The sequence below is a fragment of the Archocentrus centrarchus genome, chromosome 11 (assembly GCF_007364275.1).
Source record: "Archocentrus centrarchus isolate MPI-CPG fArcCen1 chromosome 11, fArcCen1, whole genome shotgun sequence".
Classification (NCBI taxonomy): Eukaryota; Metazoa; Chordata; class Actinopteri; order Cichliformes; family Cichlidae; genus Archocentrus; species Archocentrus centrarchus.
Genome location: NC_044356.1, coordinates 33,489,065 through 33,512,666, shown reverse-complemented (window position 1 = coordinate 33,512,666; position 23,602 = coordinate 33,489,065). Strand labels below are relative to the sequence as shown.

The 23,602-nt window shown below is 42.0% G+C and overlaps 1 protein-coding gene across 1 annotated transcript in view; it reads right to left on the bottom strand.

The window, feature by feature from the left end:
* LOC115788754 (regulating synaptic membrane exocytosis protein 2-like) overlaps window positions 1-23,602 on the bottom strand; it is a 66,800-nt gene that overhangs the window by 7,630 nt on the left and 35,568 nt on the right. Inside the window, exons 13-31 of the mRNA XM_030741916.1 lie at window positions 23,243-23,366; window positions 23,094-23,140; window positions 22,892-22,980; window positions 22,772-22,807; window positions 21,595-21,725; window positions 21,268-21,439; window positions 20,135-20,294; window positions 16,574-16,597; window positions 14,616-14,684; window positions 14,216-14,351; window positions 11,466-11,573; window positions 10,834-10,884; window positions 10,666-10,731; window positions 10,510-10,569; window positions 6,667-6,816; window positions 5,673-5,782; window positions 2,939-2,968; window positions 780-1,469; window positions 543-584 (exon numbers count right to left, since the gene is read on the bottom strand). Coding sequence (XP_030597776.1) covers window positions 543-584; window positions 780-1,469; window positions 2,939-2,968; window positions 5,673-5,782; window positions 6,667-6,816; window positions 10,510-10,569; window positions 10,666-10,731; window positions 10,834-10,884; window positions 11,466-11,573; window positions 14,216-14,351; window positions 14,616-14,684; window positions 16,574-16,597; window positions 20,135-20,294; window positions 21,268-21,439; window positions 21,595-21,725; window positions 22,772-22,807; window positions 22,892-22,980; window positions 23,094-23,140; window positions 23,243-23,366 — 2,295 coding nt within the window. The remainder of the gene's footprint in view (window positions 1-542; window positions 585-779; window positions 1,470-2,938; window positions 2,969-5,672; window positions 5,783-6,666; window positions 6,817-10,509; window positions 10,570-10,665; window positions 10,732-10,833; window positions 10,885-11,465; window positions 11,574-14,215; window positions 14,352-14,615; window positions 14,685-16,573; window positions 16,598-20,134; window positions 20,295-21,267; window positions 21,440-21,594; window positions 21,726-22,771; window positions 22,808-22,891; window positions 22,981-23,093; window positions 23,141-23,242; window positions 23,367-23,602) is intronic.

Below are 23,602 nucleotides of genomic sequence, written 5' to 3'. Positions count from 1 at the left end.
CAGTTTAGTGTAAATACAACCATAGTGTACAAAGGGTACTAAACATCCAGGAATATGAATGTAGTGTTGCACAACTTTAAAGAGTAAACAACACATATGCTGAATTTCACGGCTCGACTCCTTGTTGTTTCGGACTCTATAGAAAGAAAAGACATCACGGACAGAGCTGGATGGATGGACGGACGAATGATATAACAATAATATCTTCCCACTTTATTTTGTGTGGGATGATAATAAAAGAGCTGAATGGTCATCAGATGATAGCTGATGTATTCCAGCTTTCATCACCAAATCTCTCATCTCTACTACAAATATGAATACCTTTATTAGTCCCACAATGGGGAAATTACAGTTAACAGAACACCCATCCAAGAAATACAAACATAGAGACAAACACAAACAGGGGGGGACAGGTGTCTGAGGTCATGCAGCCATTTTACCGGCACTACCTTTAGCAGGAAAACTCTCATCTCTTTTCTTAAACCCCTGAGTTTCCACGATCACCTGAACACTTCATCTGATGCACCTGTGACTGGACTTGCCTTTTCTGGTCCCTCCTGGTGTTGCTGAGCGTCTATCCATTTCTGACAAGGACAGGTGTGATGTGGTGACATTGGCAGGATGTAACCAGCATGAACACATGAATGAATAAGTGATGATAATTAATGAGTGATGAGGAATATCTGACACACATCTGACTACAAGAATCACACAATTATTCTCCAGGTTCTACTGAACCTAATTTGAATGGACAGACATTTTAAACTTGATTTACACACCTGGAGTCTGTGGGGGTGGGACTGGTGAGGGGGCAGGTGAGGGGGCAGGCGAGGGGGACGGGGTAGGTGTTGGAGCAGGTGGAGGCGGTAGGGTAGGTTCAGGAGGTGCCTGAATGACAGGAGGTGGGGGCTGGACTAGAGCAGGAGTAGGGCGTGGAGCTGGGGCAGGAGAAGCTACAAGTGCAGGTGTGGGTGCTGTTGTGGGTACAGTTGTGCGTGCCGTTGTGGGTGCAGGTGTGGGTGCAGTTGTGGGCGCAGTTGTGGGTGCCGTTGTGGGTGCAGGTGTGGGTGCAGTTGTGGGCGCAGTTGTGGGCGCCGTTGTGGGTGCAGTTGTGGGTGCTGTTGTGGGTGCCGTTGTGGGTGCATTTGTGGGTACAGGCACAGGTACATACGTGGACATGGGTACAGGCACAGGTACATATGTGGATGTGCGTACAGGGACAGGTACACATGTGGACGTGGGTACAGGAGGTGGTGCTGCTGCACGTACAGGTGGGGGTACCGGTGCGGGTACAGATGCAGGAGGTGGTTGAGGTTGGGTAAGTGGAGGAGGCGGGGCTTGGACCCTTATAAGAGGAGGTTGATGACTGACAGAGGGAGCGACTTGTTTATTGACGTGGACAGGGGCCTGATGATGTGGAGGGGCTATAGTTGCTGTTGGCGCTGCTGCAGTGGGAGGTGTGGCCAAAGCTGATGGACAACAAAGGAGGAAAAAAGAAAAAAAGAAGCTGTGAGATGAATGAAATGACATGATGAATGAGCACATGACCTTTTTCCAGAAATCACAGGAGGAGCTTTACCCAAGGGGAATTCTGGGATATAACAAGAATACTGACAGCAAGTCAAGCAGGTAGCTCAGTTAAAGGTGGTTCATGCCTTGTCCCATGATTCAGACTTCTGCCAATCAGCAGGAAGCGTGACGGAACAACCTGGACCACCAGAACCAAAGTGCTTCTCCAAACAGACAAAATGACAACTTACAACTGCTTCAAGTCTAAAGACGTGCAGGTTTATGACACGAAGGATTGTTTTCAGGTGAACCCATTACACACCTGTGTCCAGAAGGGCCGGGACTGTTCTGACAACAACCACATTAAAGTGGTGGTTGTTACAGGAACTCCCTTTAACTGCCATAATTATTGTCATTATTTGATGGCCTTTGTTTACATTCATTTTTATGCAAGTTATTTTTTATGAATATTAATTTGTTTGTGTCAACACTACATGGGAACTTAGGAAGTATGTTTACATTTTGTGTTCCTCGGGGTACATGTTTAGTTGTTGCACTTCCATCTCTGCTAAAAAAACACAAAACAATGAAGCACAGGAGAAGTCTAAAGTCCGCTAAAGTTTAAGCACTTGTTTTAAAGCGCTTTTGAGAGAATAAATCCATCAGTAACTGCAGAATCGTGGTATTGTGTATTTCCTGGAGGGAGTGAAACTCTCCTTAGAAAGCAGAAGGATTTGGTTATGGATGATGTGCTGCTGAGCTTGCTCACCAGCAGTCCTAGGAAAACATCCTGAATGGATGAAGATCCCAATAGTAGTTTACATAATTTAACAGTATGATGCAGGCCAAGACCTGAGCCAATTCTGGCACAGGGATCTGGACCTGCTGGAGGGACTATGTCTCCCAGTACAGGCTTCCACCAGGAAGGTTCTGCCAGGAACCTTTGAGGAATTCAGTTCCTGCACCTGCATCTCCATTAGAGGAGCCTGGGTCAGAACAAAGGTCACAGGACAATTTTTACTTCCCAAGCAATGATGTTTTGAACGGTCAGAAACTTTTGGTTGGGGGTTGCACTGCTATATACCATTTACTGGATGAGTATTGTGCAGCCACCATTTTAAAAACTGCCCCCCCCCCCCCTCCATCGAGCATCTGCCATCAACCTTAAAATTGATTAAAGTTGTCATTCTTTACACTAAAATGACTTGAACCTGTCATCACTTTTTGAAATATCAGCTTTGGAGTATGGTGCAATGAACCTTTGCTGACTGTGGAACCACAATGTGAAGAGCTAGGTGTACTTTTTATCAGCAGTGTTACTAAATCAGTAAAGTACTACCACTACAAAAACTACATGGTGTTCATTTTTAAAGGGTATTACTCTAAGCAGGGAAGGTGTTCAGGTGTTAAAGGACACATAGTTCAGTACCTGTCTGCACAAAGTCAGGAGGTTCTCCATCTGAAACACACAACTCAGTGTTAGACAACTCTGACCCCCAGGGGTCACTGTGGGTGCCCTACTGATGCCGAACTTATTTTTTCCAGAAATCAGTGAACACTCTATAAAATGTTAATGAATTTATTCAATTAACTAATTGACATAAACAAAACAACTGTCATATTCACAAAATATTTTTAAAATAATTTTTCATTAAACATGTCAGATGTTCTGTGCTAGCAGCATCTCATGCTTTAACATTTCTGTGACACAGAACTGAAAATCTTTTGAATCAGTTCACTACATTTTTAAGGAACAACTAATGCGTTAATTAAGTGACCGCTGTTCTATGTTGTGAATGTGCTAAACTCAGTTAAGAGATGCTCATGGAAGGATCCTGGTGCAGGTATTTAATGAAGTCAGAGAAGAGACTGCAACAAACAGTTGCAATCAGCATTCTGTCAAATCCTGAATAGAGATTCTGGCATGCTGTAGTTACAGCACCTACCTATGACACATAATTAGAACCTTAATTTGTTGGAACCATTTTTGTAGTATTTGCCTCTGTATACCACCACAGTGCAGACTTTCACATTTAATTCAAGGGGTTTGGGGATGGTGCACTAAATGGTAAATGGTAAATGGACTGGTTCTTATAATGCACTTTTCTGCTTTACTTGAGCACACAAAGCACTTTATACAACATGCCTCTTTCACCCATTCATACAAGTACTTTTTTTCTACACGTAAGTGCATTCTATCTAACATTCACAGTCCAATGAACACATCAGGACCAACTCAGGGTTCAGCATCGGGCTCAAGGATACTTTGGCATGTAGACTGGAGCAGTCAGAGATTGAACCACCAACATTCCACTTACTCATTCATGTGAATGGGTAAGTGTGACCAAGCCTTTGAATGGTACTGTAAATCAGTTGTAGAGTACACATTTCAATTTTACCTATCCTCACATGCTGACAATTTGTCTGAATGCCGTGCTTATGAGAAATGACCAGCATGATGACGAGTGTGACTGAGAGCCTGTGTAAATCATCACATTGCATTCACACAGGAGCTAACGAACGTTTTATGTTTCACTAGTATGTCACGAAAAGACAGCCAAGTCCTGAAAGTAGCAGCCAGACAGCAAACAACAACAACAACAACAACAACAACAAAAGTGGTCACATGATTCACCTTTAAAATTTGGACTTTGCACTCATCAAGCTTTATTCTTCACGAACAGAGGGGTGAACTACAAAGACAGATTATTGGCTTAGTGAGCTGTGTTGAGTTTAAAGTCAGAGTTTTCTGTGTCACAAAAGAGGCTCTATTCTTACCTGGCTAAATCACCATGGTAACAGGTGATGTGTTCAGCATACTCATCACCTGGTCGGGAGCAGGTTATGTTCCGAATTTCACTTTAAGATCAGGTGAAAGCGCCACATTATAGATGATATAGATTATCTGCTGGGAGAATACATTTTATTTGTACAGCTTGTTAAGCTGGACCTTACTAACCACTGAATCAAGTGGTCACAGGAATGTTCATGGATTCATTTGGTGATGCAGAAAACATATAAATGTTGCTCTACTTGATTCTAATCAGCTGCTGAGTGTTTTTTTTTTTTGGTTTTTTTTTACACTGCTGGAAACACAGATCACACACCAAGAATACCTGTTCAATCAGTCCCATTCATTTCACTTTAAACTCCAACAAAACAGAAGCGATTTCCACATCTCCTTTATCAGGCTGTGGGACAGGAAGCTTTAGTGTTTAAATGGATCCAGTTTAAAGTTTCAGAGCTCTAGTATGCAGCCGTCATCCTAGAAATAAACAGCAGCACTGAGAGCACACTCAGCAATAAAACTCTCACTTTATGTTTGTTACTGCTCTCTCTAATCACCAGATTGACCTGTTTCTGCAGCATTCATCTCGTTTTATTTGCAATAGTGTTGCATTTTACTGTTATACAGTACCAGTCAAAAGTTTGGACACACTGGTACTGTGTATTTTATGTTTTTCATAGCTTTTATCACCATTTTAGCATTATTACCTAATAATTCTCTGACTGGAGTAGGTAGCACTGACAGTGATCATTTTGTATAGTATAGTGTATAGTATATAGAGTATAGTGTATAGTGTGAATTACTTTTTTTTTTTTTTTTTTTATTCTTCTTATTTATATGTGTGTGTATATATGGTTGCAGGTACAAAATACATTTCACTGTGCATTGTACTGTGTATAACTGTGCATGTGACAAATAAACACTATCTTATCTTATCTTATCTTATCTTTGTGTAGAAGAGTCACATGACCTGTGAACCACCCCTTTTTATGTGAGTGTGCTCAGAGTCTGAAGCAGAAAGCCTGGCTTAACAGAGAAAGCTGATAAGTACTGTTGTTATACCCGTCATCTCCAACTGGGGTTTTAGGTTTTGATGAGCCAGCTAAAGCAAAGACAGCCTGGCTGTGTTTAACTTTATAGTCACACCCCTCTGGACTGTGTCTCAGTGGTCAGATGTTAATTTTGAATTATTTGACCTCATGTTCAAATTACTAGAAAACGATATTTTTTTATAAACCTATTCAATTGAGATAAAAATATGCAGATTGGCTTTTGTGCAAAATATAGGTGTGACATGTTTGTTGTAGGTGGATGCTGCCATCAGCTGATTGGTTCATCTGAGGTGTCAGTTGACTAATATCTCTAATATACGCACTTCTGTCCGGAGCTCCTTTGGAAGGGACAGCGGGTAGCTGGCGTCCTTGGCGGCCAAAAATAGGCGTTCCTGTTGGACTCGTCAGGGTGGAACCACCTCGAGCGTTTCCCCTAATAGGAGAAAAAATAAAATAAGGAATCAAACTACCAACCCGACAGGAGGGAAGTCAGGTCACAGGTCAGGGATCACAGTCAGTTTGAGGCTGCCTCCATGGTCACAGAGACTGACTGATTCGACTGAGTTTGGTCAGCAGGTAGTTTGGCATAAAGAGTCTGTCGGATTGGAACTGTATTCAGTCAACTGATGAAGTGGCTGCAGTCCCTCCAGATGTTTCCTCTCCAGAAGCACTAAAACCCAAAGTAAGAGTGAAGAGCACTCTTCTGAATACTGCACATGCAACCACATGCAGCGGTGATGTCACAGAGACCTGAAGAACACCTGCACATCGCAGCAGCCAGGTGGGACTGGATACCTCTGGAGGGTAATTAGCCAAGTTCCTCTCTGACTGTTAGGAAAGTTTAACAACATGAAAAAGAAAAAATCCACACTGGAGAGTGAAAGAATCCACTGGGTGTGTTCAGAGCTGTGATGGAGGCAGCGCTGTGACTGCAACCAGAAACCTCCGCTGAACATCCAACAGTCAGGTGTCAGAAAGCAACCAAAAGTTCTTCAGGAGCACATGCAACACAACCAGCAAACAAACAGCAATGACCAACGATGACACATCCCCCCAACCACCAAAAAACAAAAAGAAAAAAACCCCAATCAGAACATAAAAAGCTTGGTCAGATATGAAATGTCCAGGTGCTGGTGATGTCATTGGGACACAGTGTGGGGCTACAATAGAAGTGAAAAATAAAAATGGCATGGTCAATGCTGAGTCAGAATTCATGCTTCTCTAACTTAAAAAAAAAAAAAAAACCCAAATCATGCAAAAACATGCAGCAAACATCAGGTGACAGAGCTGCTTTCTGATTGGTTGTCTGAGGGTCACCTGATCAAGGCAGGTGAGGGGGGGGCAGACCGTCCAGACCTCATGTGGGTGGAGTCAGATCGATCGGTGGAGTGTGAGCGCGTGTAGATGGGTCGGTCGGCCGAGCGAGATCGACTGTAGTAATCCCTCCGGTCCATCCCCCGACTGTACCTGCACATCACCATGGCAACTGTCACCTATTACTATGACAACCACTGCAGCTGCAGGACAGGTTAGTCAGTCACATCGCTTTGGCGACCAGGCCTTCGTCACCTGTGGGGGACTGGGAGTCAGGAAGTACAAGACACTGAAGGCTGATCAAACACCTCCAAAGAAGAGCATGCTTTTATTTGGCACTGAATTTCCCAGAAGGCTTTAGTGAGACAGCAGAAAAAAGCTGTCCCCTACACCTGTCCTCTACTACACAATGGCAGCAATCATTCAGTCAAGCTTATTAATCACCACTAAGTCTCCTACACCTGAACTAGAAAATATAAAAATGGTTTTATTTGCCATTTATCTTCTGACTGCCCTTTATTCAGTTTTTATATGAATTAGCGAGGGTCAGTCATTCAGATAAAATCATTATTGAGGGTGAGAATAACAGTTTCAACCAAGCACCAACCTCTGAAAAAGTAATGAAAAATGAAATGTGGGAAGTAAAAAAACAAAACAAGCAGTTCCTAAATGGCCACCAGAGGTTCTAGCTGTGAGTCAGTCTCCACAGACACCCATGTTAAAATATCCAACTTGACAGCAGAAATAAAAATGTTTACAGCCTGATACAAAAGCTGTTTTTGCCTCTATAACTAACTTCCCCCTTCATAACAACTGTGGCTCTGCTAAAAACGAGACTTTCCAAACTGCAACCAGAGCCCTGGATGAAGCTATGCGCGCTGCCAGTTGCAAGTGCAGGAGAGCTGAGTAAAAGTGGAAGAAAGACAAGTTACAGGTGTTGTTCCAGTTTTAAGGGACAGCTGGCGTTTTTAATCAGAAAACTGTAAAAGCTGCTAAAACGAAGCAGTTTTCTGATCTGAGATATTGTGTTCTTTTTAAAGTGGTAAATTCTGCTCTTAATGCCACCAAATTGACTTGCCTGGAGAGCTTAACTAAAGTTTGGGAGAACATGAGTTTTTTTTCTTAATAAGGTGGCTCAGGTCAGGTGATCGGTCACTGTTGGCCATCCCAAAGACAAAGAGGAAGCTGAGACGTACTCAGGCTTTTTCAGTTGCTGCCCCAAAACTGTGGAATGATCTCACGTTGTACATCAGGCAGGCCGACTCACTTTCTGCCTTTAAATCCTCTCTTATAACACATAATTAATTTGTTTAAATTGTATTAAGGCTTAAAGTTTGTATTGTTTGAGTGTGGCCTCTTTGACTGATAGGTGGATGGCGACACAGGCGACTGTGGCTGCTGTGTGGTTAATTGTACAAACAGCACTTCTCCTGACATTTAAAGTTTTAAATAATTGGGCCCCATCATATCATAAAGGTAGCATATTATTCTAACAGAGAACATTGCTCTGTTAGACATCGTTCCAGATCACTCATCCAGAGACGGGCATCTGCGGTCATGCAGCCAGAGACCAGCACTACCGTTAGGCAATGTGGTTTAAGTGTCTTGCCCAAGGACACAACACAGCGCAGGGACAGGGGTTCGAACCTGCAACCTTCCAGCTGCAAGGTGAGCGCCTACCCACTGCACCTAGAGTTTTCAAAAGTGGAATCGGAGGCAGAATCTTCAGTTCAGTTCAATTCAATTTTATTTTATTTACAGTGCAGTGAAAAAGTATTTATCCCGTTCTGATTTCTCTCTCTCTCTCTTTTTAAACATATTTGTCACACTTAAATGTTTCAAATCAAATATTTAATATTAGACAAAGATAACCCAAGTAAACACAAAATATTTTTTAAAAGCTATCCACACCTACCTGACCCTGTGTGAAAAAGTAATTATTAAATCATGAATTAACTGAATCACCACACTTTTTTGGAAAGCTGCATTCAGTTTCACTAGACACACCCAGGCCTTATTATTGCCAGAGCTGCTGAACCAAGAACCTGTCTGACAAAGTGAAATGGGCTAAAAGATCAAAAAGCCACACATCCTGCCATGATCTAAAGAAACCACTGATAAAGTCATTGACATCTATGACTTTAGAAAAGGGTGACAAAGCCATTTTTAAGGCTTTGAGACTCCAACAAAGCACAGTGAAAGCCATTATCCACACCGGGAGAAAACTTGAAACAGTGGTGAACCTCTGCAGGACTGGCCGGCTTACCCAAATTACTCCAAGAGCACATCAACAACCAGGAGGTCACAGAAGAACCAAAACAACGTCTAAAGAACTACAGGCATCACTTGCCTCAGTGAAGGTCAGAATTCATGATTCAACAACAAGAAAGACACTGAAAAAAAAGGGCATCCATGGGAGAGCTCCAAGGATAATACGAAGGCTTGTCTCACATTTGCCAAAAAAAACATCTTGATAATCTCCAAGAGTTTGGGGAAAATATTCTGTAGACTGATGAGACAAAAACTGAACTTTTTAGAAGGTTTGAATCCCGTTACATCTGGCATAAAACTAACAGCATTTCTTCAAAAGCTAAGATAAGATAAGATAAAACTTTAATGATCCCACGACGGGGAAATTTGTGCATTACAGCAGCCCAATACAGAGAAAAAATGAAAAGGATGAGTAAGAACAAGTAACTAAACTAAAAACTAAAATAGAATAGAATAAAATAAAATAGCAAAAATCTATACACATATACATAAGCACTATATACATAAATATATATATCAGTGTCAATACCCACATTTACAAAGAACATCATACAAACAGTCAAACATGGTGGATGTAGTATGATGGTCTGAGGCTGCTTTGATGCTTCAGCAATTGGACGACTTGCCGTAAGTGACGGAACCATAAATTCTCTGTACCAGAGAATCCTGAAGGAGAGTGTCGGGGTATCAGTTTGTGCCTGAAGCTCAAGTGCACTTTAGTTACGCAACAGGACAGTGAACCAGAAGACACCAGAGTCCACCTCTCAATGGCTCAAAAAACAAAATGAAGGCTTTGGAGTCCGGACTTAAATCTAATTGAGATGCTTTGGAATGACTCTTAAAGTGCTGTTCATGTGGCTTTAAAGTGCTCCACTGTGGCTGAAATAAAACAATTCTGCAAAGAAGGGTGTCTTTCACATTGATGGGAAAGACTCATTGCCAGTTATCACAAACACTTGATTGCAGCTCTTGCTGCCAAGGGTGGCACAACTAGTTATTAGGTTTAGGGGCAACGACTTTCAACATGTGACCAAGTAGGTTTGGATAATTTATTTTCCCTAGATAAATTAAATTGTTATTTAAAAAATGCAAACTCAAGTTATCTTTGTCTAATTAAATTTAAATTTGTCTGATGATCTGAAACATACAAGAGTAACAAAGATGCAAAAAAACTATAATTAAGAAGGGAGAAAATACTTTTTCATGGCAATTCACAACAGTTGCATCAAGGCGCTTTTTATTGTAAGGCAATGTCCCTACAATATTAGAGCGAAACAATCAGGCGACGCCCTAAGAGCAGCACTTGGAGACAGTAGGAAAGAAAAACTCCCTTTTAACAGGAAGAAACCTCTGGCAGAACCAGGGTCAGGAGGGGTCGTCATCTGCCACAAATAGTGGCTATCTCTTGTAGAGTCCTTACCTTACGGTATAAAGTGACATCAGCTGGCTGATAACATGTGCATAAAAGAAAATTGAACTGAATTGAACACACCTGTTCTTTACCGCCACACTTATTGGTCTGTCTGAATGTCCACCTGTCTGAAAATCAAACTGTCCATGTATCCATCTGTTTACCTCAGCAGTTCCTCATCGTAGGCGTCGGGCTCACAGGGGAAATCGGGGATGAAGTCCTGACTGAAGAACAGAAAGACGTCAGAACTGCAAAACAAGATGAGTCTGAACCTGCCATCAACCTCTAAAACTACATCACTTATAATTCCCAGGGCTCACCTGTAGTCATCACAGCTCCCATTGATCATGTGGTTTGTCCAATTGTGGTTTGGGCCATTAAAATATCTTGCACACAGAAAACACACACAGGTGATGAAAACTCCTTCCTCAGAAACCACTACTGTTACTGCTGGTACTACGACTACTGTAATTCTAATAGAGAAGTACCTGTCATAGGAATCAAGAGAGTTGGCAAGAGACATCCTCCTCAGTGGCCTTCTGAATACACAGTGAGAAGTAGACCAGTCAGACCAGTACAACTGTTGGGTTACAACCAGTACTACAAACTGTACCACTAACTGCTCTACAGGGGCACTACAGCTACACACTGATTACAACTTGGACTATAACCAGTACTACATTCACTAATCAAGCCAGCAGTATAAACAGTACTACAACTCAGAGCTGCAGTGGCAGAACCAGTGAAGAAGCAGAACTAAAAGGTGCACCACAACCCTGCAACCCAGTACAACATCCAGTAAATTAATAAAGTAGCCAGTTCTACAGCCAGAAGCAGAACGACTAATACTTAAACAGTAATAAAGAGAACTAAATCAGCTTCTAAAACCTTTGATCAGATCTACAATTAAGTATGCAACCTGTTTCCTGATTCAGACCTGTTCATAGGCAGCAGAAGGGTGGGGTTTACCTGACCCTGACCCACCTGCTGCAGTCTGACAGCATATTTACTCATTATTCATTGATCAGTTTGCAGATTTCTAACAATATTAAATGATACAGGATGCATGCTGAGTAGCTGGCGTCCAGTCACATTGTCACATCTCCTATGTGTTAATTACCTGTCCAGACTGCTGTATTGGGTGGCGTCAGAGTATGCTCGGTTCAGTTTGGAGCCCTGCAGCAACCGCACCGCATCCTCACGATATAATGGGTACAGAGGGTTACCGCTGGCAACCAGATGTCAAAGGTCAGAGTTGCATGAACAGAACAGTCTGAATAAAATTAAGGTAAACCCTTTAGGAAGACCACTGGCTGTCTGGGCTCCAAAGGATAGATAAAAGTTTAGATAAAACTCTTGAACACTCATTATTACAATTTTAAAGTTGCCACAGTGACAAAATGCATGGCAAAGAAAAGAACTGTCAGGAAAGGGAAGAGAACAACTAATGTCAGTTCTATACCTGCCAGGATTGCAGACCAACGTTAGCTCTGCTAATGTAGACATCAGAGTGAATTTGGATGGTGCTATGGTGCTCTAACGAGTGACACAGCTGGGGATATTGCCAAGATTTATTAACTTGTTCAGAAAGCATCTGAACAACAGGGAAGCAAAAAAAATGACATCAACAGAACACATGGATGGTCAAAGTCACTGAAGTGAGTCTGAACGATATCGAGGACCATCTGGATTTTTAGAAGATGGTGACTGATCTATGACAGCTAAAATTATCACAAGTATAAATCATTCTGATCAAGCTGGTTTTATGTCGTCAGAAATTCTGGAGGAACAGACACCTCCTTGATATAATGTGGTTTTCTCAGAGTAAGGCCTGAATTAGACTTGTGCGTTGGGTCTTTGCCCAGCCTACATACGTAACCGGAAACCCTTCTGAAACCTATGCAGTAACCTACAAAATAACCTGATATGCCTCTCTTGAGAAAAGTAACTACACGTCAGGTTTATGCAACACACGACAATTGTGATTAGCCTGTTCAGCACTGTTGATACCTCCCGTGCATACTTTGTCCCGAGGTTTTTAAATTCATCAGTGAGAATAATAATCATCATCTCAATATAAGGAATAACATTCTTAGCAACAATATAAGGACTCAGAAATGTCAGCAAATTGACGAAACTATCAGAATGGATGTGAAGAAGTGTATAAAAACTCGAGGGACGTACATGTTTGCACCTGAAAAAAAATGACCACAACAAAGAGCAAGGACCCAGGAGAGAAAAAAGTCCCAGCATTTTATTTTGTTGGCTGGCACCACGTGAAAAGCATGGGGACACAGCCACACGATAATTATTAGCTTAGCTCTCTGCCAAGTCACTAACAGCAGGCTTCTTCTCCTGCCCCTCCAGCACTTTCCTTCTCTGTGTGGGCAATGTTTAGTTATTACCTCCTTTAGTAATAACAGTACTTGTAATAAATGTAGCCTATTTGTAGCTTTGGAGGCCAGGCTCAGTGAAGTGGAGACCCATCTCAGCACCCTGGAAAATCCTGTAGCTAGCCAGGCCCCTGTAGTAGCTTAGCCACTGTTATCTCTCCCCCAGCAGATTCCAAGCAGCCGGGAAATCAGGCCAGCTGGGTGACTGAGAGGAGGAAGTGTAGCCCTAAACAGGAGCCCCCAGTACACCACCAACCCATTCACATCTCTGATTCTTTTTCCATACTTGTGACACACCTGCCAAGGAACAAACTCTGGTTATTGGTCACTCTGTTTTGAGAAACATGAAGCTACAGACACTAGCAGCCATTGTTGATTGTCTTCCAGGGGCACCCGGTTACATGAATCGGAGGTCACAAAATTAATATTAAATCAGTGTGTAACTTTGTCAAAACAATGTCAAAGGAAACTTTCTGAGGGAAACCTGGTCTTGTTAGAAGAGATGGCATCCATCCCTCTTCAGATGGAGCAGCTCTCATTTCTAGAAATCTGGCTGAACTTATCAACCCACCCAAAAAAGTGAAGGAAGCAGAGATGCAGCCTTACATCCTCTCTGCAGCTTCTCTCTTCCTGCTACCCCCCAAAACCCCATAGAGACTGTGTCTGCTCCCAGACAACCAAAATAACAACCAAAATGTGTTTTGGTATGTTTGTCTGGTTTGGTATGTGGTTCATAGGTTACATAGACGGGGGGGCAGAGCCTTCAGCTTTCAGGCCCCTCGTCTATCGATTCAGCTCACCCTCTCTATTTTTAAGATTAGGCTAAGATTAGGAGTGTATAGTCACTCTTTTGTATAAGCTCGATAAGGATAGAGAAAGATGTATGTTTATGGGGAAAGACCAACAACCTCACAGAAAAAAAAATGATCTCCTACAAGCTCTCACAGCCATGAGTGCTCTGAAATACTTTGACAAATAGTGTAGTTTTATTGCAGAGTCAAGCATTAACTTCATGCTGTAGAATGAGACAACTAACCCACCTCTCGCTGTTTTCTCTGTCTACCCTCACATCACATCTTGGCGAGAGGCAGGGTACACCCTGTACAGATCGCCAGCCTGTCACAGGGCCAACACAGAGAGACAGTTAACCATTCACACCCGTGGGCAATTTAGAGTGACCAATTAACCTAACCCCTGTAACTGCATGTCTTTGGACTGCGGGAGGAAACCCACGCAGACACGGGGAGAACATGCAAACTCCACACAGCGAGAGGTCCGGGCCAAGGTGGAATCGAACCCAGACCTTCTAGACCTTCTAGGTGTCATTCTAGCTGTGAGGCAGCAGTGCTAACCACCACGCTACCGTGCTGCCTGTATTACCGGTTTCTCATCTTTTATTCTGTGGGCATGATTTTGAAAGGTTTTCAGTTTCTCAGTCAAACTGCTCTGAAACTCCAACACACACACAGCTGGTTACCTGTGAGGAGGCGGCTGGCTCGGTGACCGTGACCTCATTCTGACTATGTCGGATCGGGAGCAGTGACTGGGAGAAATCACCTGCTCTGGCACTGAGAGGGTGGAGCTGTGGAAGTCCCGTCCATTCTGTCTGTAGTCTGCACACAGAGAAACAGCAGGAGTTCAGTCATCAACCCTGAGTGAGTCCTTTTATAATGCATTATGCAGCACCAATTCATTCATATCATAAAGCTCGGAGCTTCTCAAATGTTTCTCTTTAACAGATTGAAGAGCTTATGAAATTATTCAAGCCTTGTGTGTCACAGCAACATGTTTTTAACGGTCTTCATTTTAGCCAGAGCATATTTTCGCCTGCATGCTTTACCATGGAGCTGCAGTGCATGATGGGATATGGAGTTCACCTGATATCACCCCAATGCCATCTTCACAGTCGTAATCTGAAAACTCGCTGTCACTGATCCTCTGAGACCCTGCAGAGGGAGAGAGGGAGGACATTTAAGCCTGTAAGCAGCTCATCTTTAATCCTCTACAGGAAGGTCAACAAATCTAACCGTCCCAGAATGAACAGCAAGAGGACAAATCAGTTTACACAGGAGCAATAAAAGACAGATTCATGTGATGTTAACCCCCAGACTCCCTGAAACTTTCACAGATCCTGGACCAGAACCCTTTCATCCAATTCTGAAGGCTTTAAAGGACGTGTGAAATTTAGCAGCACTGTGATAGTTACTGTATAATGTGACTGGATACTGAAATACATTGTCTGGTCAAAGATAAATTTGTTGGTCACGCAGAGTGCAGCATTTTAAACCTGACCAGGATCAATGCAATGGGTCCTGAAAGTGCTGCACAGAAGTGGGAGTTTAATGATTCACGGCTGCATGTAAGCTAAAAGAGAATATAGATGAAAGCGTCTGAATGTACCAAAACACAATCAGTCTGACAGGATAACTCCCAGTCTGCAGACTATTCCAGCATGACAACATCAGAACTAGGCTGCCAACACACAAGAGTATCGAAAGATGTGATGAACATGTCGCCTGACCTCATCTTCAGGGTGTTTTAAAGAGAAAGGCAGCACAATACAACCCTTCCAACAAAGATCAGCTGGAAAAATAATGCAAAAAGCAGTATCTGTAGAAATCTGTGCAGCGGTGATCTCTTCCATGCTGAAGAAACTGGACATAACTGTTATGTGATGCAGTTACTTTAAGGAGATACAGTGACAGCGAACACGTTTATTCTCCTATTTATTTTTCTGTTGTGCGCTCCACATCAGGGGTTATTTTATTTTGTTCCATAGGACCATATGGATTAAGATCAAATAAATAAAGACTCACACACTGTGTTTCATTTCAAATATCCAGTTACAGGTTACAATGAAAATATCACTGACATAAAAAATGCACCATTTAAACTAGCCAACATCTTGATCAGCTGTCTGATATGCACCACTGCATAGGTTTTCATTGTTTTCATTAACCTTAAGATCCCCAACCATAAAACTGTGTCCTGTTTTTATGTTTTGATTTCCTTTTAAGAAGTTGTGATTTGGATCTAAATGGGCTGACCAGGTGTGCTCTGTATATACAGATTTCTGGAGGACTCTAGGTGGTCCTTAAAAAGCACCACGGTGCTGTAAAGAGTCTCTAAAATTGGAATTTCCTTAAATTCCCACTTCAGGAATCCTTGAAAGAACTATTGAGCACCATCAGCACAAAACTTTGCTACTGCTAGAACCTCAAGCTAACTCCTCCTGGTACACCATCAAAAATCTCCAGAGCCCTGCAAGAAGTTCTGGAACTCCCTTGAGAAACTGTAGCACCTTTATCAAGAACCCATGGAACATTCTAAGGAAATCCAGAACCTCTTCAGGCACAGTTTGACAACTATTATATAGAACCCAACAACTGTCTTGATGTACTCTGCTCAAAGACTCAGGGATCTGGGCAGCTGGTTCTATTGTAGTCCCTCAAAGATTAAATGCTAAACCATCCAGCTATAAGCAGCTGAGGTACAGATTCTCTGAGTCCTACATTTGATTCAGCTAAATAATCTCTTCATTAGAGATTCCTGCCTGGTAACTTATATGATGACATCATCAAACAGGGCTATATCACATATCCATTTTCACAGAATGAATGAATGAAGTTGTTACGTTGTAAATACCAAACAGCATAGGAAGCAGTTAGCTTAGCATCACACAGGGAAATGCCATAGGAGTCAGCATTAGCAACAGAGGGTCAGAAGCCAACACACACACACACACACACACACACACACACACACACACACACACACACACACACACACACACACACACACACACACACACACACACTCACATACGTGTTTTTACCTGAGTTATAATAAGGACCTTTGTCTAGCAAAGCATCATGGGTGATTAAAAGTAAGGTAAAACAAAGGAAACAAACAAACAAAAAAAACATGTTAACAACAAAACATGACAAACTAAAGACAAACAAACGAGAAGACTTTAAAAAGAGAAGTTCAGAACACTCGAACTGTCAGATGGATGGTGTTGGACTGGATCAGCCAGAGGGTGGTTCTGCTGTGATTGGTTTTGGGTTGTTACAACTAATCACACTGGAACAAGCCCTACCCGACATGCTTCCATTGCAAGCTTTTCTAAAGTTCAGGGGTGTCCACACAGGAAGACACCAGCAGCAATGTGGCGAAACCATTGTTAATCAAATCCAGCATCTTGTAGTGAACGTGAAATAGAAGAAGAAGAAACAGCCTTTATTGTCCCACAGAGGGGAAATTTGGGAAAATAAGTGCTAGTGAAGCAAAAGTGCATCTTGAATTGTTGTAGTTTCTTTCTTTTTTACTATCCATTGAAGCGAGTACTATAGTAGTATTATAGGGTTATCTAGGCAATCAGAGTCTGGAGTGTCCATTGAAGTTACAAAAAGATCCATGTAAAGTTAATCACTTTAAATATGGACTTCATACATAGAAATTTCTGATGGTTTGGACTCTTTCACTCACTTGACTCTCTGTTATGGTTTTGAGCAAATCTCAAGAGTGAAGAATGCACTGACCAAAACTCCATCTGAATCTAATGGTTTATCCTTTATCCTCCTTTCTATCCTTGGGGCTGTAGCTCAGGAGGTGGAGAAGGTCAAATTAATTGGAAGCATCAAATGGGAGTGAGATCCCTTGGCTCAACATCTTCTATATGTCAGCAAGTTCTACAGAAAAGTATATTCTTATATTATTATGCTAATAGTAAATAATATTGAAATAAGGTTATGTTAAACCAAATAAAGAAAATGCAATCAATTTACTTAAAATAATGAAATGTATGTGTGAAATGAAGTGAGTCAATGGGCATAGGCTGTGCTGAATGCTCACAAAGGGGATATAAAACTGCAGTGTGAAGAGAATCGTGGTGTTATTTGCTTCTGTGTCTTACCAGTGTGCAGATTTGGAATTTGTGGTTCACAGTGTGAAGCTTCGGTAAAAAATGCAAGAGGAATAACGACTGACCAACAACTGTGGATTTATGAATTGGGATTATGATTTTTGTTTTGTTTTTTCTCTACTCAGTTTTGCCACGTTGAAGTTAACCTGAGAGGAGTTGAAGGATCTTTTACTGGCTCGTCACTTCCCTGTTTGGATTGTTTTGAGCATGGCCAGTTGAACCAGCAGGATGAAAGAAAAATATTAAAATCTGGCAACAGTAAAAGGACCCTAAAAAACATCCCAGCTATGGGCATACATGAAGAAGAACAGGTTGAGGATGATGAAGAGCAAAAAATCCTGGGGAAGATGAGAAGGTGAGTGAGTATGTTCTCTATCTCCGTGGTAAAGGAATACAAGCGACCAAAGAGTTCCGACCAATCAGAGCGCTGCATTTAGCAACATGTGAGCTCACAGATCAAACACGCACCGATACAGTGAATATACAGTGATGTGGAAACAGCAGAATCATACTATTTTACCTCAGACACTCAGCTGCACGCTGCTCCAGGTCACTCGGCTCTCTAAAATTATTCTCTTCCTTCTCACATGTGATCTCAAACTCTGCCAGCGAGAGCTCAAACCGTCCCACTAACATCCTGAAATATGCGCGAAAGTGGCTGTGATGCAGCTTCAACTCTGGGATCAAACCATGAAACGTTGGATGAAGCTAGAATCTCTGTTTCTTCTTTCTCTTGTTTAGAAACATCAGGACCTCATTGCATCATTGCTTGATGTCAGCTTCATTTTTTTCACAGTGCATTATATGAGGACGCTTTATTTGCAAAAATGCAATGCGTCTGGTGTGTATGTAGGTTACATGACAAGTTTGCATCCGAAAGATTCGGCATTTCGTGTCATTTTTACACAACACATCCGTGTGAAATGGCCTCAACTGTCAATGCTGAAAAGGAAAGCTTCAAATCAGAAGCTCCTGACTCCCTGCTTTAACTTACAAACGAGCAATTTAAAGCAGATAACCCGAAAGCTGGAGAGGGAATGGTGTCTCACTAATTTAGAAGATGCTCATTTAGCCTGGAAAAAGAGTTTGTTGTCCTATAAAAAAAGCCCTCCGTAAAGCTAGAACATCTTACTACTCATCATTAACTGAAGAAAATAAGAACAACCCAAGGTTTCTTTTCAGCACTGTAGCCAGGCACCTTTAAGATAAGATGGGGCCTGATTATTCAAGATCGTGTATGTGAGAAGAAGAATTTTAAATTCTATCCTGTATTTAACAGGGAGTCAATGAAGAGAAGCCAATATGGGAGAAATCTGCTCTCTCTTTCTTTTCCCTGTCAGTACTCTAGCTGCAGCATTTTGGATCAGCTGAAGGCTTTTCAGGGAGCTTTTAGGACAGCCTGGTAAATGCACAAATTTCAGCATCACTGAGAGACAGGATGTTTCTAATTTTAGAAATATTGTGCAAAAGCAAAAAACCAGTCCTACATATTTGTTTAATATCCTGGACATATCCTGGTCAAATAAATATAACCATCCAAGGATTAAAATGCCTATAGAAGATAGAGTCAAGTTTGAGGAGTGGGGAGAAGAGCCGAAGAAACAACCTGGATATGAAAAATGGATTTTTTGCCTTTGCCTGATGATTAAGATTATTGATGTAATGACAGCCATCTGCTAGTCATCCTGTACCACAATGGTAGTGGTCCCTAACCAATGCCATGGTCCACTATGGAACTACTAAACGCTTCAGTCAAACTTGCTGGACTACAGAGTCCAGGGATGCATATTTTGCACGGGACAATGAAACTTCAACAAACTTGGCTGCTTTGAAGAATCAAGACAAGATACAGAGTGGTGGTCCTTACCCATTCATATGAATGGGTAAGTATGTCCAAACTCTTGACTGGTACTGTACTTTCAGTTACACCTGAGATACTGAGATTTATGGCCATAAATTCATCCCTGATCAACATGTTATATTGTCTTACACCATACTGCCAAAAGTATTCACTAATCTGCCTTCAGACACACATTTGAACTTGAGTGATATTCCATTCTTAATCTATAGGGTTTAATATGATGTTGGCCCAACCTTTGCAGCTATCCTTCCTTAGTAAATAAGTAAGCAAGTTAAGTTTTTTAGTTATTTAAGTTATTTATACAGCGCTTTTCACAGACAAAAAGTCACAAAGCGCTGTACAATAATTAAAACACAGCTGTTGAGTTGAAGCTGTTAACTCAACAAGGAAGGCTTTCCACAAGGTATTGGAGTGTGTTTATGGGAACTTTTGACATTCCTTCTGAAGTGTATTTGTGAGGTCAGGCAACTGTCACCTGAAAGTGAAACAACCAATCCCAGCAGAAAAGAGCATTCCTTTGGTTGATCCATCTAACAGACACCTTAAGAAAATCTGTGGTGCATTATGTGAGGTTGTAAGGTTGATTGTGTGTGTCAGTGTGCATGTCTCACTCTGCAGCCTCCTGCTGCTGTGTGTGGGCTCAGCCTGCAGTCCTCTCCTCTGCAGGTAGGGGGAGGCATTGGGCAGCGGCAGAGAGGAAACATCATGAAGCTGCAGTTTATACCAGTGAGGCTGATCGTCCAGCAAAGCTGACTCCATCTCTATCAGCACCTGAGAAGAGGACAGGAGAACACATGCAGAACATGCAGAGAATGTACAGAGAACACTAATATACAGAGTATGAGGTGAAGGCATAGAGAGAATGTATAGAGAACCGGAAGCAAACACATGCACATGTTTTAAGATTTTCAGTGGTCCTTTAATACTAGAACCACAGAGGGGGCACTGCGATCCCCTTGACATTTAAAAATTCGGTTAAAATAAAACTCCAACATTTCATACTTCGTGGTTCTTCCTAAAATGGGCTTATTCGTCTGTGAGTTTTGGGATGTCTGGGACAAGAAGAAGAAAAAAATTACAACTACTTGTACCTAGAACCACCAAGGATGTCATACTAACCCTGTACAAAATATAAAACAACAATTGCTGCATGCCTGCTTGCCCAGCAACATGTATTTTTATACACATTTTGACATGAAGGCTGCAATAATATAGCTATCTATCAGAGTGGATCAGAATGGGGTCAGAGTAGGATGGTGTGTGACGAGGCACGTGGAGAACCAGGTGAGTCGCTGGCTGTGCAGAGCTGCAGGGGAAACATAGCTAAAATGAGCAGAGACTCCAGAGTGTGGAGAACTAATCCAAGCAAATAAAGAGTGAAATCCAGAGCAGAGCAGCAAAACTGGACGAGTTTCAGGCCTAAGCAGCAGAGCTGAGGAGCTAAAGCTGCACACTGAGGTGGAGCAGAGTGAGAAGCTGCAGGTGTGGTGAAGTGGAGGCAGTAGTGGATGGTGATAACTTTCACTATTGTACTTTTACACTAATGAATTTATTAAAATGTGTTTATTTTGTTGTAGCTGACTGTGAGGTCAGTTTTAAAATTAAACTCCTAAAACCTAATCTTAAATTCTTATTTTTTCAAATCTTACTACCCCCCCGGCATTTCTAGTGTTAACACAACTGAAGCATTAAAGGTTCTTTGTTTTCTCCATATGTTCTCCATGAGTTGTTCACATGTTCTCACCTCTCCCAGAAACTGGCTCTCCTCCTCTCGGACTCGAGCCTGGTCCCAGATCGTCAACTCCAGCATTCGCTCTCTGAACTCACGCCGATGAACCGGAGAGTACATGAAGGTCTGGTTCCACCGAGGTTCCAGTGACTTCTTCACTGTCTTTGTCCGCCGCTTACTCTTATCACTATTAGAAGAGGAAGGAACAATCAACACCCAATCACAGAGCAGGATCCACTACTATAGAGGATGCCAGTAGTTTTACAGTTCTACAGAAGGACCACCTGACAAGGAACCTATAAATCCATCCATAAAACTCTGGTTTCTGATTGTTTTTTTCACCTTCTGTCTGGCAGGAAATAAATCTTGACGTATGGGTTACGGGGTCGGCCGTCATCCCGAGCAGGAAGTTCTTTGGCTCCGAGAACAGTGACGATCAGCTGGTGGCCAACTTTATCATACCATAGCTTCACCTGTAGAGTAACACAACACCATCATGAGAACCCTATATTGATACAAATGAAGCCTAGACAACAACAAACAAATTACAAAGAAAGCCCAAAGAAAAGGAGCTCCAGTCATCAGGATGAGATAACCTGCAGAACAGTGATGTTAGTACAGCAGAGGCTACAGAATAAACCCAGCTACAAATGCAAACACACAACAGAACCAATTACCACCTCAAAAAACAGCCACAGAAGCCAAAACAAGGCCACAGAGAATCAAGTGAGCCCTGTAAAACACCAGGAGACTGCTAAAGAAAACAGAAAGAACCCAGTGAGGTGATAACCAATGCGGAATGTGAAAATTGTAAGAACCTGTAATTCTAATGGAACCCCAAGGAACAGCAGAAAGAGCCGCAGTGAACACGTAGGACTCTAATACAGAGTCAAGACCCCTGAAATAAACAAAGGAATCTTAGAGACCAGAACTTTTAGAACACAAGGAAGGTTCTGCAAACCCCCTGAACCCACATAAGCCTTATATAGCAGAATCCTAGAACTACAGTTTAACGCAGGGGAACTCTAGCAGATAACAGAAGTTTATTAATAAGAATGGAAAAATATTGAAGTTATGGAACCCAGTTGAACATCCATTTAAAAACAGGCAGAACCCTTTGGAATGGCAAAGAAACCCTTTAGACTGGAGCACTGGTGCACTTTAACACTTTAACTACAAGTCACATTTTAGAATTGTCTCTAAGCTACATGGAGCATGAGCCCAATCATTTAATACAGCAATGGATACTCTCAGAACCCATAAAGCAGAACCTGAGAAAACAAGCAGAGGAACTCTTCAGAACAGAGTAAGAACTATTTAAAATCCTACAGCACAGAGGACAAGAATAAAAAAATAAATAGCAGTTCTGTTGGAATTGTATTGGATTTATTAGACTGAGAACCTTGGAGGACAGCTTGGTTCTATTTCTTCTGTTCTACACGTATCTACAACCTAAAAGTCTAAACTACAGAGGAAAGATAGATAAAACACGCACACCTCGCCCTGTTCTACAGTTTACCTGAATCCGGGGAACCAGAGGACGCCTGTTGACAGTCTGAAAACACACCACCATGGAAATGCTGTTAAGTGACAGCTGGGTGGCTGTGGCTGTGTTGCAGTGCATGCTGAGTAAACTTACTGAGACCTGTCCAGACAGAACACTGGGGCTCATTGGAGATGTGACAGAGATGGATGGGCCAACTTTCTGAGAGTCGAAGGAACTGGAACCTTAAAATTGAAAAGACAAATTTAGAGTCAGCAGGAACCTCATTTACCATTTGTTCTATGGAGGTTCTTAATAAACAGAACAGATGCAGTATTTGTTTTTTTTATAAACTCACTGGAGTCCAACTGGACATGGGTGCTGTCTGCTGATCTGGAAACATCTCTGAAGAATACGGAATGAACAACAATCTGTTACTATGATTTTCCAAGAGAACAGAACAACCTCAGAAGCATTTTCTGCCTCTCAGCTTGATCAGAGACCCACCCTATTGGTCGACACACCACCAGCTCCACCTGTGGTTCTTGTTTAGATTCCAGGATGATGTTGTAGACCTCATTGAATGTGGCTCCCTGAAGAACCCGACCATTCCACTCAAGAACCTGATCTCCTAAAGCATAGGAGAGGACAAAAGTCAGTCAGTGTGTTTACCTGGTCTCAGGTGTCCCACAGTGTAAAACCTTATCTCCCGCAGCAGGACCTGGAAAAAGTTATTCATGCTTTTATTACTTCCCGCCTGGACTACTGTAATTCTCTGTATTTTGGCATAGATCAATCATCTGTGCCGCCTGCAGGTAGTCCAGAATGCGGCAGCTCGTCTTTTAACCGGTTTAAAAAAGCATGAAC